At 44.7% G+C, this 14,325-nt stretch overlaps 1 protein-coding gene and 1 pseudogene across 1 annotated transcript; one reads left to right on the top strand and one right to left on the bottom strand.

Moving 5' to 3' along the window:
- Positions 1-2,810: 2,810 nt before the first annotated feature.
- On the bottom strand, positions 2,811-14,299 carry PSMD2 (proteasome 26S subunit ubiquitin receptor, non-ATPase 2). Its single transcript, XM_039850614.1, has 21 exons — positions 14,100-14,299; positions 13,596-13,652; positions 13,052-13,216; positions 12,188-12,309; positions 11,800-12,024; positions 11,352-11,510; positions 11,048-11,192; positions 10,810-10,870; positions 10,435-10,581; positions 10,163-10,269; positions 9,856-9,983; positions 6,554-6,641; positions 5,643-5,805; positions 5,419-5,520; positions 5,090-5,235; positions 4,752-4,835; positions 4,362-4,530; positions 4,185-4,279; positions 3,864-3,990; positions 3,300-3,418; positions 2,811-3,153 (listed from the first exon to the last, which is right to left on the bottom strand). Exons 1-21 carry the CDS (start codon positions 14,232-14,234, stop codon positions 2,971-2,973), a joined length of 2,727 nt encoding a protein of 908 aa, XP_039706548.1. The 5' UTR covers positions 14,235-14,299; the 3' UTR covers positions 2,811-2,970.
- LOC120593067 (uncharacterized) lies at positions 9,350-9,468 on the top strand (annotated as a pseudogene).
- Positions 14,300-14,325: the final 26 nt, after the last annotated feature.

Genomic DNA, 14,325 nt, shown 5'->3' with positions numbered 1-14,325 from the left:
TTACTACCTCCCTACTTAACACCGGTTGTAAAAGGGGAAGATTTGAAACCAAGCAGTCTGGGTCAAGTCTGAGCTTTTAATCTTAACCACCACGTTTTCTCTCAGTGATAAATGTCCACTCTACTGGATTGTGAGGATTTAAAGAGTTAATTCACATGGAAGTGCTTAAAAGAGTCCCTAGGTACCTAGCAAAGGTTCCTGTTCTCTCCTCTCTCTCCTATGTATACACATAATTACAGAAGTAAAATTTTCTTAGCAGCAATGATGAACTTGGTCACTTAATATATATGACCAATGTGATCTCAAGGTGTATCCTCACAAGTGTATCCTACAAAATACATTGTATTATCATTCTCAATATATGTGGAAATTACATATGAAAGTAGGCTCACAGAGGAGAAACTATAGTGAAAATGAAAATTCAGATCAAGTATCCTGACACTCTTTGAGCACTGTGACTATCATATATGGCTCCCTTCTCTACTCTTCTCACTTTTCTTTCTCCCTGAGAAAACTAAACCCAATTGCTTTGCTACAACCATCCTTTGTTATAGCACATATACTACTGAACCTGTTTGAAATAGTTTCATATAAAAAAATCAGTTGCTACCTACATGCCAACTTGTTCGTAACTCAAAAACCACTCTTGAACTCGTCAAAACAAGGTATCTCAAATTGTGTATGTCCAAACAAATTTGTCATCTCTCCCTACTCAATACTGTCCTGCACCTCACCCCCCAACGTTCTTGCTCATGTACTTTTTCAAAAATACTGTCCAACCAGAAAACCCAGGATTCATCCTACATTCCTTCTCATCCACATACTACATCTAATTAGACACAAGGTCTTATTGGTGTTTGGATCAAAATCCAGTCCTGTTGATTTCATCTTTAAAAAATCTGCCCGTTTCCATCTTCCCATTTCTACTGCTCTAGTTCAAGCGTTCATTTCCATTGCTGGTCCCTGGGCCTCCATGGTGAGCTTTCCCACCCAATAGCTGATCATGTCACTTTCCTGCTCTCATTCAGTGATCGAGGGATGCTGTCAATTTCTCAGCATAACAGAGTTCTTCTAAACCTGATCTGAGGTTTAGAACTTATCTCCTACCCATACTTTTCCCTGGCTCTCTATACTTAGCCAGAGCAAACTATCCATGGTTTCTGAAAACAAATCGCTTTTCCTCCTTCCTGCTGTTGTTAGTCCTTTAGCTATATCCTAACCTCTTTACCTCTGGACAAACTCATCTTCCTCCAAGTACGTTTCCTCAAAATATACCCTTACTTACCAAGTCATTTAGGCCCTGTTTCAATGATCCCCAGGGTACATTGTTCACACCTGGTACAGTATTAATTACAATATATCACAATTGGTTTTTTTTTCATCACATTAAGCTTTTTGAGGGTTTTTTGCAATCTTTGCATCCCCACAAACTAGAATAATGCCCAATGCAGAATAAGGATCCACTGATATTTGTTGATGAATGACTATGTGATATATTGAGCCACTATAAATTTTCTTACTCTAAAGCACAATCACTGATTTGGGAATTGTCCTTTTTTCAGTTTAAAAATCACTAATTAAATATCATCGCCATTGGACATCATGTAAGGAATTACTATATCCCCATTATACAGATGACAGGGGCTCATCAGACATGCTGATCTGCTCAGGACAATAGGTCCCATTTAAAGGGCTTTACAGGTCTGCTGTCTCTCAAGTTCTGTGTTTCAACCTTTTATACAGGTTTTATACAGGCTGCCAAGTGAGAGCAGACAATGGAGACACTCAATCCAAAGTTGCCGCTTCTCCAACTAGCCAAGAGCTTGGACTTCAATGAGATCCAAGACTCCAAGGCTAGAGAGACATATAGTGAATAAGGGCATGGACTTCGGAGACTTATATTCCAATCCTGGCTCCAGCACTTACTATGCAACCTTAAGTTACTGAATCTATCCAAACTTTACATTGCTCACCAAAACACACAAATAATACCTACCTCTCAAAGTTGTATGTATGTAGAATTAGTCTTTCGACATTTATAAAGACCTATTAAGTGCCAGTCACTGTTTGGAGGCTAAACCTACAATAAGTATTTGATAAATATGAACAATTACTGCCAGGCATGTTCTCCCCACTGTATTCACAGGCATCCAGGATCCAATAGGCAGTGTAGCTATTCTCGTACCAGTCCCACCTGGAAGATTAATTCCAGGAAGAAGGCCACCTCTCTTTCCCATTGCTACACTAAGAGGAAGGTCAAGGTCAAGCTTTTTCATACTGTTTCCGCAAGGACAGCCCAGAAATAGATGTTAACATGATCAACTCTCTCAAACGGCAGGCTCCCAAGAGGGATAGAGGGTCACAGGATATAAAGATATCCTTTTCATTCGGCAGCACAAAAATCGAATTATAAAAAGTAGGGCTAACTCTCTGCCTCTCTGAGCAGGGATCCCTAGCCTGAAGTCAGGGAATGGTGGCCTTGAGGTGGGTGTGCATTGATGGGATGGGGATAGGGGGTATATGGGATCCACAAGCCCCTTGGAAAGTTATTTGTAAGAGTTAATGTAAAACATTGTATATATGCATCTCCTAGAAAAAAGGTCCATTACGTTCGTCAGCATTTCAAGGGTTCATGCCTCTAAAGATGAACCACAGTTTTAAGATATTAAGAAAGAGGAGAAGGAAAAGGGGTTTAGTTCTTTCTGTTCAGGGCAGTCTCCCTGCTAGCCTAGACTCAGAGTTTGCTACACATCCACTCCCCACCTCAGTCTGGCCTCTTGTCACAATACCCCAGAAAACAGAGAGAGACCTCAGGGATAAAGGTCTTTATTCAACAGAGTTATCTCACTCAGTAACAAAAGAACAGGAGGTTAACAATTCCCCCAAAGGTCTGGAGAAGTGTTCATCCCTGTCAGCAGGAAGCATGGCCCGCGACATTATCAGGTGCAGCCCAGAGCCCCTGGTGGCCACTTAGAGGTCATAGTTGGGGTTCTTCCGAAGGATAACAAAACCTTCCAGAATGGGGGTGACAGGAAGAAACTGCTCAGTGGCCAATTCTGCGCGCTCCCCATGGGCCAACAACACTGGGGTTGTGTGTGTCTGGAACCCTGTGATGGTCTTAGGCTTCCCAGCCTGGCCCACCACATCCACTGCCTGTAGGGTGAGAAAATTGAGATGAAGGGACTCCAGATGCGAGCGTAGCAGGAACACAGAGCCCATACCAGTTTCAGAGAAGGTATATGTGAATTCTCCAAGTTCTAGAATACAGTCTGACCCCTCCCCTCTGCCTAACCCCTTACCTGGCCCACACGGACAGACACTGGCAATGGCCGCAGCTCTTCATCAAATGTAACCAGCATTCGGGGCTGCATAGCAGCCACCAGCCCATACAATACATAGTGTGATTTGCCTAGGATGACTGAGGGAAAAACATGGGACAAACATAGTTAGAAGCATCAGGGCAGGCCTGGCTTGAACCTTGGGACTCACTCCAGCCCTAACTCTTTAACCCCTCAGTCATATAGCTGAATCCACACTCCTCCCCTCATATACCCTACTACAAAATAGAGATGCCCCCACCTTACTCTGCCCAGTCCTCATACTTGATAATCATTTTCCTTCAATCACTCAAGAGTAGATACTGGGTTTAGTTTTCCATCCTCAAAAGAAAATTTCTTTGAGTCACATCAAAAGTGGGGAAGATGAAAGTCTCATGAGGCCCATCACAGACCCTAAGAACCTCAGGAATCCAGAGTGGTATAGAGCTAACTCAAAGTCTTGCTCCTAAATTATTGAGCTATTCCTGGCAAGGGTACAGACTGGGTACTATGTGCCACCATATAAGATTCTTGACAGGAACTCACTATTGCGTACATCCAGGAAAGAGACAAGAACAGTGAGCAGCCCAGCCACGGCCACCTGACTCATAAGCTGCCGGTCACTGTGGTAGGGGCAGAGGGTCAGTGTGCCCTTCCCTAAATGTGTCAGGCCCTGAAAAATACAGAGAGAAGTGAAGGTAGAGAGTCACATTTAAAAAGATCACCTACCCTAGCCACACAGAAATCCAACTCACATCCTCCCTTCAGACCAAATTCAAGGTCTCCTTTCTTGTCACTATTTGTCTCCCTTCCGCCCTGCAGAAAGTTCCCTTGGCACACTCTAAAGAAAAGAGTTCTATTCTTTACCTGTGCCAAGCGCACCATGAAGAGGTTGTTGGGGTCTTTGGCATGATACTGGGCTAACTGGCGCAACATCGCAGCCAGTCGGGCATTATTGGTACCTGGAAATGTTAAGCATTACAGAGGCTTAAAAAAAAGGCCTTCCCCCAAGCTGCTTATAATACTTTTCTGACTGATACTCACCACTGCCTACCATGCCCATGGCAAAGATGGAGTTATAGGAAACTTCTGGGTCAGCATCATGAGAAAATTTGCTTAGGGTATCCAGGATGTTGAGTCGTGGGTTTGAAACAGAAATTAAGGCCAGTGCTAAAGGCACAGCCCGTCGGAGTGTGGGCTCCCCATATCTCAGCTAGTGATAAAAGAAAATAACAAGGGTATCACAAAAAGCAGTAAAAACAAGCTTGGTTACAGGAACAGACTAATGGGTAAAAGGGGTTTTAATCAAATTTTGTAGAAAGGGCACAGAAAGAAAACATTTCCCAACCATGAAAACCCATTAGAAAAGTCTCCTCTGGGGTACCCCTGGCATCAAAACCAGGTACATTCTCATTTTCTCCATGCAATACTCACCAGGTGGCCAAAGGTTCGTAGTGCCATCTCTGCACCAATCTCTTCTCCCATAGCAATAAGGGCAATCCCCAGCACAGCCACTCCCTACAATTGAAGAGGCAGAAAAACCTAGTTAGCTCAGGGAACAAAAAACTCACCCTTGATTCAAGTCCCACCTAAAAAGAAAAAGTTGTCCTGTGAAGCACACCCTTATCCCACATGTACAGAACCCAGTCTCGTGCTATTTCAATACACAGCAATACTCAGAGGAGCTCTAAAACAAACCCAAATCCAGCTCCCCTGCTTTCCTACATGCTTTTCTCAGAGCCTCACTCAGAATGCCCAGCTGCCCATAGAACCTGATGAGCTCCCATGTCAGCAGGGGCTTCCTTCTTGTCCTTGTCCTTCTTTTCCTTCTTGTCTTTGTCTTCCTCCTTTTCCTTGGAGTCAAAGTGTTCACTACAAATGTGGAGCAGTTGCTGTACCTTCAGTACATTCCCAGAGCCTGCAGCAGGATGGTAAGGGTGAAGAATGGTAGAAATGAGAAGGCACCAAGGAAAAGCTTACTCCAGGAATAGAAGAAGCTAAAGAATTTAATGCAGATCAGGAAGACTGAGAAAGGAAAAACAATCTGAAAAAAGGTTCGGGAGAGAACTGAGGAGTCACTGGGAAGCACAAAGACACAGACCTGCATAGGCACACACATCCACCAGTGTATTTGCAAAACTGCGGAATGGCTCTGACACAACCTCCAGCGCAGCCAGGATTGCCTCTATGGCCTCTCCCTTCCCTATAGGAGATTCAAGGGGTCAGAGGACATCTGCTTCCAAACAGCACAGCCTACACATAAACCCTCCTTGCTATATACAGTCACTGTCAGCCTTATGCCCAAAAAGGGACACGTCCCCTCACCCAAGTGATTAAGGCCCAGTCCAAGAGGAAGCCAACGGGCGTAAGTGTCTTTAAGCTCAGTCTCCGACTTCTCCATGATGGTCTGAAGAATAGTGGAAGTGACATCTCCATTGCAAGATCCCACCGCTATCATTCCACAGGCTAGAGCTGTCACACCTGCCACCTAGAAACAGGAAAATCAGTAGTATTACACACAGTTATTAAAATAGTTGTTTACCCATCTAAATTCAAGATAACCAATTCTACAGTCAACTGTAACCACGCTAGATAATAACCCCTTTCTGATAGTAGGTCAAATAATAATAGTAGCAACCACTCACTGAATACTTATTACATGTCAGCTACTATGCCAACTGCTTAGTATACTATTAGCATTTAATCCTCACAACCCCATGAAATAGGTCCTGCTTTTATTCCCTTTTATTGATGAGAAAAATGAAGCCTAAAGGGATTGAGTTATGTGTCCAAGATCACATTGCTTAGAAGCAGAGGTAGCAGGTTTTATATTGACATCTTGTTTTTAGCCACCATACTACATTTATCCGTCACTAAAATGACTCTGCATAAGAAAATTTAGGGTTAGTCAATAACTAAAACAGCGAGTATCACCCCCTGCAAACTGGGTTAAATTACTCCCCATTCTAGTCTGGTACTTCCTCATAGATCCCAAGGGCTGAAATGCAACACCAAAATGTTAACTCTAGCTATAACTGGGGGCTTAGAATCCCAGTTCCAAGGGATTTCACTGAAAATGATAACACCTCCCCCTCCCCAAGCCCACTCTCATTTCTTATTTATCTATTAATTTCCCCCCATTTCTTTTCTCGCCACTATTTATCACGGAGAGCAGTAGGACTCAGAGCACCTTCCCCATCCCCCCCACCCAAAAATGACCAACGGCCTCTACTCACCTCCATACTGGACTTGGAATCTCCCATTACAGGCAACAACAGTGTTAGAACATCTTCACGATTGGACCCAGCATAGGCCAAGCCTAGCCTGCAAAAGCCAGTCCCCGGCACACACCAAAGGATAAGACAAGAAAGGAACAAAAAAAGGACTGGTCGTTCATCATTTCAACAGTCAACAAGAGCCAAATATTTGATAGACCAAGTAGTAGTTCTTGGTAATATAATACAAAGGTGAAGAATATGTGAAAAAGATGGCATAGAGTGTAGATGCTGTACATGCCTCCTCTCGCAACCATGTCAAAATTATAATGAAACTACAGAGCAAGGATCACTGGGAGTTGCCTGAGGTCTGGCTGAAGAGAAACCCTACAACTAGGGACAAACATAAGAAGTCACCTCGAATCCGTAGGAGGTGCGGAGACGTGAAATGGCGTGGTCCCACAACCATGTGTGGTGATCAAGAATTGGGAGGGTTATCTTGGCTGCAGAGCCCTCTCCTCCACCTGAGCAGCGAGGGGTACAAGCCACACACTGGGCTCCCCAGCCCAGGGTTCCAGTGCCAGGAATAGAAGTTCCCACAACTTCGGGCTATGAAAACCAGTGAAGGTTGTGGCTGAGTGAGACAGAGGGCCACAAGAGTTGTAGGCATTCCCCTTAAAGGGCCCACGTTCAGATTCACTCACTCTAAACTCCAGCCCTGGGGCAGCAGTTCAAAAGGTGCCTGGGACATAAGGGAGACACTGACTTGTTGGGCTTCAGGGTGAGTGCTAGCAGTATCTACTGTTCCTTTATTGAGCCTTCCCCAGCTCCCAGTATGCAGAAGTCACCATCAACCTGGATAACATAGGTTGTTCCACCCAGGGATTCTGAGACTCCACTTCTCCCAAATTGTGGGCCCACCCAAATCACTTCCAGTGGTTAATTCCATACAAATGGCCTGTCTTGACTCTTGTGGTGGACTTTCATAAAATCTCTTATAGGCTCACAAAACCCAAAGAAGCAACATCTGGCCTCAGCGTGCCCCATACCTCTTGGTGAGCAGCCCCAAGCCCCGCAGTAGTGGCAGCCAGCCTTGGTTCTTGGCTTGGCCCCTTGAGACACCTATTAAGCCCAGCACAGGTGACAGCTATCTGCGGATTGCTTGGTGACTCTCACCGGGTGGCCCTGGAGGTACACAGGCTGCAGCTGAACTTGGCCTGCAGCTGGCCTCCTCCCTGGAGGCCCTTGGGCCAGATTAGCCAGTGGCCTGCTTTTACCAGCTGCATCTGAGGAAGACATACCCGAAAGACAGACAGGACAGACTGGGTAAGCACCAGAGACCTGCTAAAGTGACTCCTGATCCAGTGGGTCAGCCCTTCACTGGCCAGTCGGACCAAGGGTCAATCCCTCCCAAGGCTCAACTATGACAGCAGGGCACACAAAACACACACGAGAGATACACCTTGAGCCCTCGCTCAAGTGACCAGGGAAGACTGTGCCACTGGGCCCTATAGGATACCTACTACTCTACTAATGCCACTCTACTAAGACCAGGAGACTTAGGAGCCCTACCTAATACATAGAAACAGACACAAGTAGGCAGCCAAAATGGGGAGACAAAGAAACATGTCCCACATAAAAGAACAGAACAAAGCTCCAGAAAAAAAACTCAATAAAATGGAGATAATCTACCAGATGTAGAGCTCAAAACACTGCTTTAAGGATGTTCAATGAACTTAGGGGAAGAGTAAATGAACTCAGTGAGAACTTTTTGACAAAGAGATAGAAAAAATAGGAAACCAGTCGGAAATAAAAAATTCAATATCTGAGATGAAGAATACATTAGAGGGAATCAACAAGAGTGGATGAAGCGGAAGATTAAATCAGCAATTTAGGGGATAGGATAGCGGAGGACACCCTATCAGAACAAAAAAATGAAGATAGTTGGAGCCTCTGGGACAACATTAAATCAGTGTAACATTCACATCATAGGGATACCAGAAGGAGAAGAGAGAGCGAAGAATTGAAAACCTATTTCCAGAAATGACAGAAAACTTTCCTAACTTGATGAAGGAAACAGACATACAAGCCCAGGAAGTACAGAATCCCAAATGAGATGAACCCAAAAAGGCCCACACCAAGAAATGTCCTAATTAAAATGTCAAAGGTTAAAGAAAAAGAGAGAATCTTAAAAGCAGCAAAAGAAAAACAATTAGTTACCTACAAGGAGTTCCCATAAGAATGTCAGTCAATTTCTCAACACAAACTTTACAGACCAGAAGGGCTTGGCACGAAATATTCAAAGTGATGAAAAGCAAGGAACTACAACCAAGATTACTCTACCCAACAAAGCTATCATTTAGAACTGAAGGACAGATATGAAGAATACAATATCTAAGATGAAGAAGAACATCAGAGCTTCCCAGACAAGAAAAAGCTAAAAAAGTTCATCACCACCAAGCCAGTATTATAGGAAGTTTATATGTATCAAAAATATATGTATCGAAGATATGAATAAAAGATGGCAACTACATATCTATCAACAAGTACTTCAAATGAAAAAGAATTAAATGCTCCAATCAAAAGATAGGTTGGCAGAATGGATAAGAAAACAAGACCCTTCCAAAGGCTGCCTACAAGAGACTCACTTCAGATTAAAAGACAAACAAGTTGAAAGTAAAGGAATGGAAAATGATACTTCATGTGGCCCTAAAAGGCATTGTGCTGAGTGGAATAAGTCAGAAAATGACAAATGCCATGTGATTTCACGTATATGTGGAATCTAAAGAACAAAATAAACAAAAATAACAGAAACTCGTCTACAGCCATGCCACCTTTAACGTGCCAGCTCTCATTTGATCTTGGAAGCTAAGCAGGGTCAGGCCTGGTTAGTACTTGGATGGGAGACCACCTAGGAAGACCAGGTGCTATAGGCGTAAAATAAAATAACAGAAACTCATAGATAGAGAATATTTTGAGGGTTACCAGATGAGAAGGGGGTTGGGGAGGCTGGTGAAAAAGGGGAAGGAATTAAGAAGTACAAATTGGTAGTTATAAAATAGTCATGGAGATATAAGGTATAAGGAATATATTCATAACATTGTAATAACTGTATATGGTGTTAGAGGGGTTCTAGATTGAGGTGCTGACTTCTTGAGTTATATAGATGTATAATCACTATATTGTACACCTGAAACTAATATAGTAAGCCAACTATAATTGAAAAATAAAAAATATTGTCAAAAAATACAAGATGAAAAGGGGCAATTCCTGTTTTCACAGAGCTTTCAGGCTGAGCGCTACCAAGAAGCAAGAAGCCTTACCCAAAGATGGAACCAAGTCTCATAGTGTTGCTGTTGTGGAGAACATAGTCTGAGAGCAGTGCCAGAGCGGGGTCACACTCATTCCGGACCCCAGAGTTGACGATGCCACAGGCCAGGAGGGCTCCTGACTGCAAAATGCAAACAGATTCTTCACTCAGGCTACTCTACCTTCCTTACTGCAAAGGATAGTACTCGCCTTAACTGGAGTTAAAAACCAGGTAGACCTTTCCCGGTGAAAGGGAATCCCTATGGGCCCTAGAACATGGAAAGGGAATGTCCCCATTTAGTGGGCTGTGCCCAGACCAACCTTGATGTAATCCTCAGAGGAGTACAGATACTTGTCAATCTGGGTGAGGCCACCATCCACATCCCACAGAAGAATCATGCCAAGGGACGCAGCTGCACTCAACATACCTATACCAAGGAAAAATCTCAGTCTTAAAATGGTCCTACACTGAGAAAATTATTATAAAGAGCTCCAAGGATCTGCATTAGAGATCGCTTGTCAGGTAACACATGGACCTAGGAAGACAAGAGTGACCAAAGCAACACGAAGATAAAGCAGGAATAGAATTATACCATGGTCCTTGTTCTTGTAAAGCCATTTGTTGCCATCATCAGTCAGCAGCTTGTCCTGGCCAAAGGCTGCATTCACAAAACCATTCACAAAAGAAGAGGCCAGGTTCATGCGGGCAGAATCCACTTGAGAGCCACTGCCCCCAAACCCTGCATAGGAGGGAGAAGGCAGGCAGGTTTAGAGTAAGACAAGAAAGGTCTGGTTCTGAGCTGGCCTCTTAGGTTCCTCTACCTTTGTCTCCAACAGTGACCTGGAGAAAAGGTATGTGGGAATTCTGAGCTCTATAGGATAAGTGTGTTGGGCCAAGCTACCACTCCCAAATCAAGGGGACAATTAGCAATCCTCCAATCCCCAAACACATGCAGATGGCTACTCACTGTTGTTCTCTAGGTGGGTTTTATAGATGTCATCAGGTACCTTGGGCTCCATGATATCCAGCTGAAGAGAAATCAGAGTCACAAGTGCTTCTCCAGTCTTCTCCTAGCTATCCCTTCTGCTATCCTATTCAATGGCAGTTCTAACCAATAGTCTAGTCAGAGTTATATTCAGGGAGGTGAAATGCCAGGTAGAATCACAACCAAGAGTGCTTTGATGGTGAAAAGGGCAGAATCTCACCTCCCGAGCTAAAGCCAAGAAGTTGCTGTTCAGCTGCACATTGGACATGATCTCTGTTAGGTCTTCATACTCCTCCACATCTTCACTCAGCTCCAGAAACACCCCATGCCGGCCTAGCATGAATGCCATCTGCTTCTGTACTACCCTGTGGGAAAAAGCCATCACATCTGCTCAGCTCCCATCCACTAAGGGCACAGAAAAGTACCTCAAGCCCTAACCAGAAACTACAAGTCCCAGGTCTTCATGCAATGCCCCACCCATGCATGAGCTTATCTCTTCCTTTGCCAACTTCTTCCCTACATACACATCTTTGCAGGAGGTGAAGATGTCTTCCACCAGCTCCATGTCATTGAGCATTAATGCCAACCTCAGGGCTTCAGGAAAGCGACTGAATTTTCTAAACACACCCAAGGCACAACGCAACAGCGCAGAGTTCTCAGGCTCGGGCACGTAATTCACACAACTATGAAGGTAAAAAGAATAAAGTAATCAGAAGTTCCAGATATTCATTTATCTCATTTAATTTGCTTACCCAGAATAAATGTGAAATGCCTACTATATATACAAGGAACTATGCTAGATGCTGAGGAGACAAGATGGCTCTGTCCTCAAGAAGCTTACAGGAAATAATAAATTAACTACAGTCTAATGCTACCCTTAATGCAGATGCTCTGAGAAAATAGAGAAGGCACAATTAAGAGAGAAGTGCTGGGGAAATAGGTCTGTCACCATTCCCTATCATGCTCACTCACCTGGTGAGATAGAGGCAGACCTTTGCATATGCATTCTCATCAATGTCCTTCTCCAGCATATCCACCTGTTCAATTTCCATAAGCAGGTCACAGGCCTCATGCTCCGCATTGTGGGCCATGTTATAGGGGACAATCTCCTTCACCAGGGTCAGCAGCGGCTCCCGCTGTGTCTTCTCTGCGTCATCGAGCTCTTGCCATTCCTTAGCCACTTCTCCTGCTAGATGCCTATGGATAGGCCCAGATCATTAGGGGAGCACAGCTTCACAGGAAGCACTTCCCTGTGGGTCAAGGAATTCAGTGTCTGGTACTCCAAGACAGAGAGTACTCCAAGACCAAACTAAGAATTGTACCTCAGAACCCCCTTGAGATTCCCCCAAAAAGGTCTTACCTGACATACTCATGACCCCATGATGCCAATTCCTCTTGGGAACCCACTAGCCGATACTTGAGGCACTCACGATCCCCACTCATAGTCATGGCCAAAACAGAGATGATATCAGCAGCAAAACGCTATAAAGAAACCAGTCTTTAAAGTCAAATCCAGGGTAAAGGGAATATTATATTATAGAATCGAGATCACTATCACTAGCCCCAAAACTAAATGTTAACTATATACCAACCTTTATTTACACGATAGCTAAGCTAAGCCTCACAATAACAGTTAGTGTTGCTATCTCCCTTTTACCCAACATGGCTGAAAGGTGATAAGGGGAAGAGACAGACTCTCAATTTTATTCTAATAACAACACTGAATTATTAAAAGATTTCAAGCAGAAAAGACGCACAATCTAGAAAGATCACTATGGTGCTTTATGAAAGATAAAGTATATAGGAGATCAAGAACAAAAGGAAGAAGCCGGTGAGGAGGGTGCTTCAGCAATTCAGGTGAGAACCAAAGATTTCCTGGATTGAAGTTGTTCCAATAGGTAAAGAAGTGATTAAACTGGGGATGTGTTTTAGAAATAAAACAACTAAATGTAAATGGGATATCAAGAAAGAAAAAAATTAAAGTCAAACAAATTAAAAACAGATCATAATGAAATCCCAAGATCTAAAATATATGACTGAAACGGTGTCTTTTGAGAAGGTAATCCTCCTGTCAGCTTTTTTTGAGAATTTTACTGTGATAAGTTCTGTTCACCAGCTCAGATCTCAGGTCTATCAGGCTTCCTGTAACTCCCTATGAGCCCCATGGTTTAGATGAAAAGGAATTCCTAAACTAAGCCTCTACCAGCTTCTGAAATAGTTTTACCTTATTCTCTCCAGGAGCCATATTCTCATAAATTTCCTTCAGCTTGCCATAATGTGGACGCAGAAATTTGAGAGGCTTGGGCACTGAAGTCATAGAGGTTGTAGAAGAACGAATCTGCCTCCGCAGTTCTTCCAACGCTGGTCGGTACAGGGACGTGTCCTTCTCCTGATCAGATGTTAGGGTCAGACAAAAAGGAGTTACATCCCTCAAGTCATAATACACAGGTGCTTAACTAATAACTCCCCTAGAAAGGTCACTGTTTTATTCATCTGTGATTCTCCAACTACCTGCACATGCCTGTCACAAAAACAAATGACGCCAATTAAGAGTTCAAGAACTGCTTCTCCCACCAGAGAAAGCTACAAAGTCTTTCAAATATCCTTTGTTCCTTTATTCCCTCATAACATGGTCATAACATTGACCCTAGAATACAGTCCATCTTTCCCTATCCCTCACATAGGAGTTGTTGTCAAAAACGTGATAAAGCAACCAAGTGGGAAAGCTCCAAATAGGCGCCCGCTCATGTTAACATATCATGACTCACCCCCAGTCGTTCCACGAGCATCTCCAGTTCATCTTGAAGTTGTTTGTCCTCCTCAGACTAGGTTAGGGTAAAAAGCTCATCAAGGGAAGGAATCCCAAACACATCCTCCTCCCATTCACCCTGGGGCAGGTGGCCAGTGAGCCGCCCTCTTAGGAGGGACCAGGTGGACAAGGAAAGAACAAGAATGGGAAGCCCTGGTGGGAAGGCAGCCTGGGTTCTGGATCAGGCTCTGCTTGAATGCCATCCTAAAAAAAATGGGGCAACAATGACCCGCCCGGGGCCCGCCTCACGAGACAGTGGTAAGGACTGGTGGGGGGCAGCAGAGATGACAGCGCAGACTGGAAGATGAGAGGCAGAGAGGACTTGTGCCAGGACCCCTGAGGGTCGCCCCATCCGCCCTCTCCTGGTCGCGGTGGGGCCGTTGGGAGTCGGGCCCTAGGCCTGCAGAGCCGCCGTGACTCAGCCCCGCGGCCTCCACCGCCGGCTCCCGGAGCCACGTCTCACCAACTCCTGCTCTTTATCCTTGTCCCCAACATCCCGCCGCTCCTTGCCGCCCGGCTTCTCGTCCGTGCCGCCGGAGGCCGTCGCTGGGGGCTGCTGGGGTTGCAGTGGTGCCTTGTCCCTGCCGCCCTCCTCCATCTCCGCCGCCACTGCCGGCCGGGTGCGCGCGCACCGCGCGCACCGCCCCGTTTCCCAGGTAGCATCGCGCGCATCGCCCACGGCGCCCTCC

Source organism: Pteropus medius, unplaced genomic scaffold (genome assembly GCF_902729225.1).
Source record: "Pteropus medius unplaced genomic scaffold, Ma_sr-lr_union100, whole genome shotgun sequence".
Classification (NCBI taxonomy): Eukaryota; Metazoa; Chordata; class Mammalia; order Chiroptera; family Pteropodidae; genus Pteropus; species Pteropus medius.
This window is presented reverse-complemented; position numbering and strand designations above follow the sequence as displayed.

What these genes read in the sequence shown, in the direction of transcription:
- PSMD2 (XM_039850614.1), bottom strand. Translation starts at nt 14,234, where the DNA reads ATGGAGGAGGGCGGCAGGGACAAGGCACCACTGCAACCCCAGCAGCCC. An exon ending in TTCACCTCCTGCAAAGATGT is followed by an intron (nt 11,193 to 11,351) that starts GTATGTAGGGAA and finishes TTTTTCCCACAG; the next exon opens with GGTAGTACAGAAGCAGATGG. An exon ending in AACCCACCTAGAGAACAACA is followed by an intron (nt 10,582 to 10,809) that starts GTGAGTAGCCAT and finishes CCTCCTATGCAG; the next exon opens with GGTTTGGGGGCAGTGGCTCT.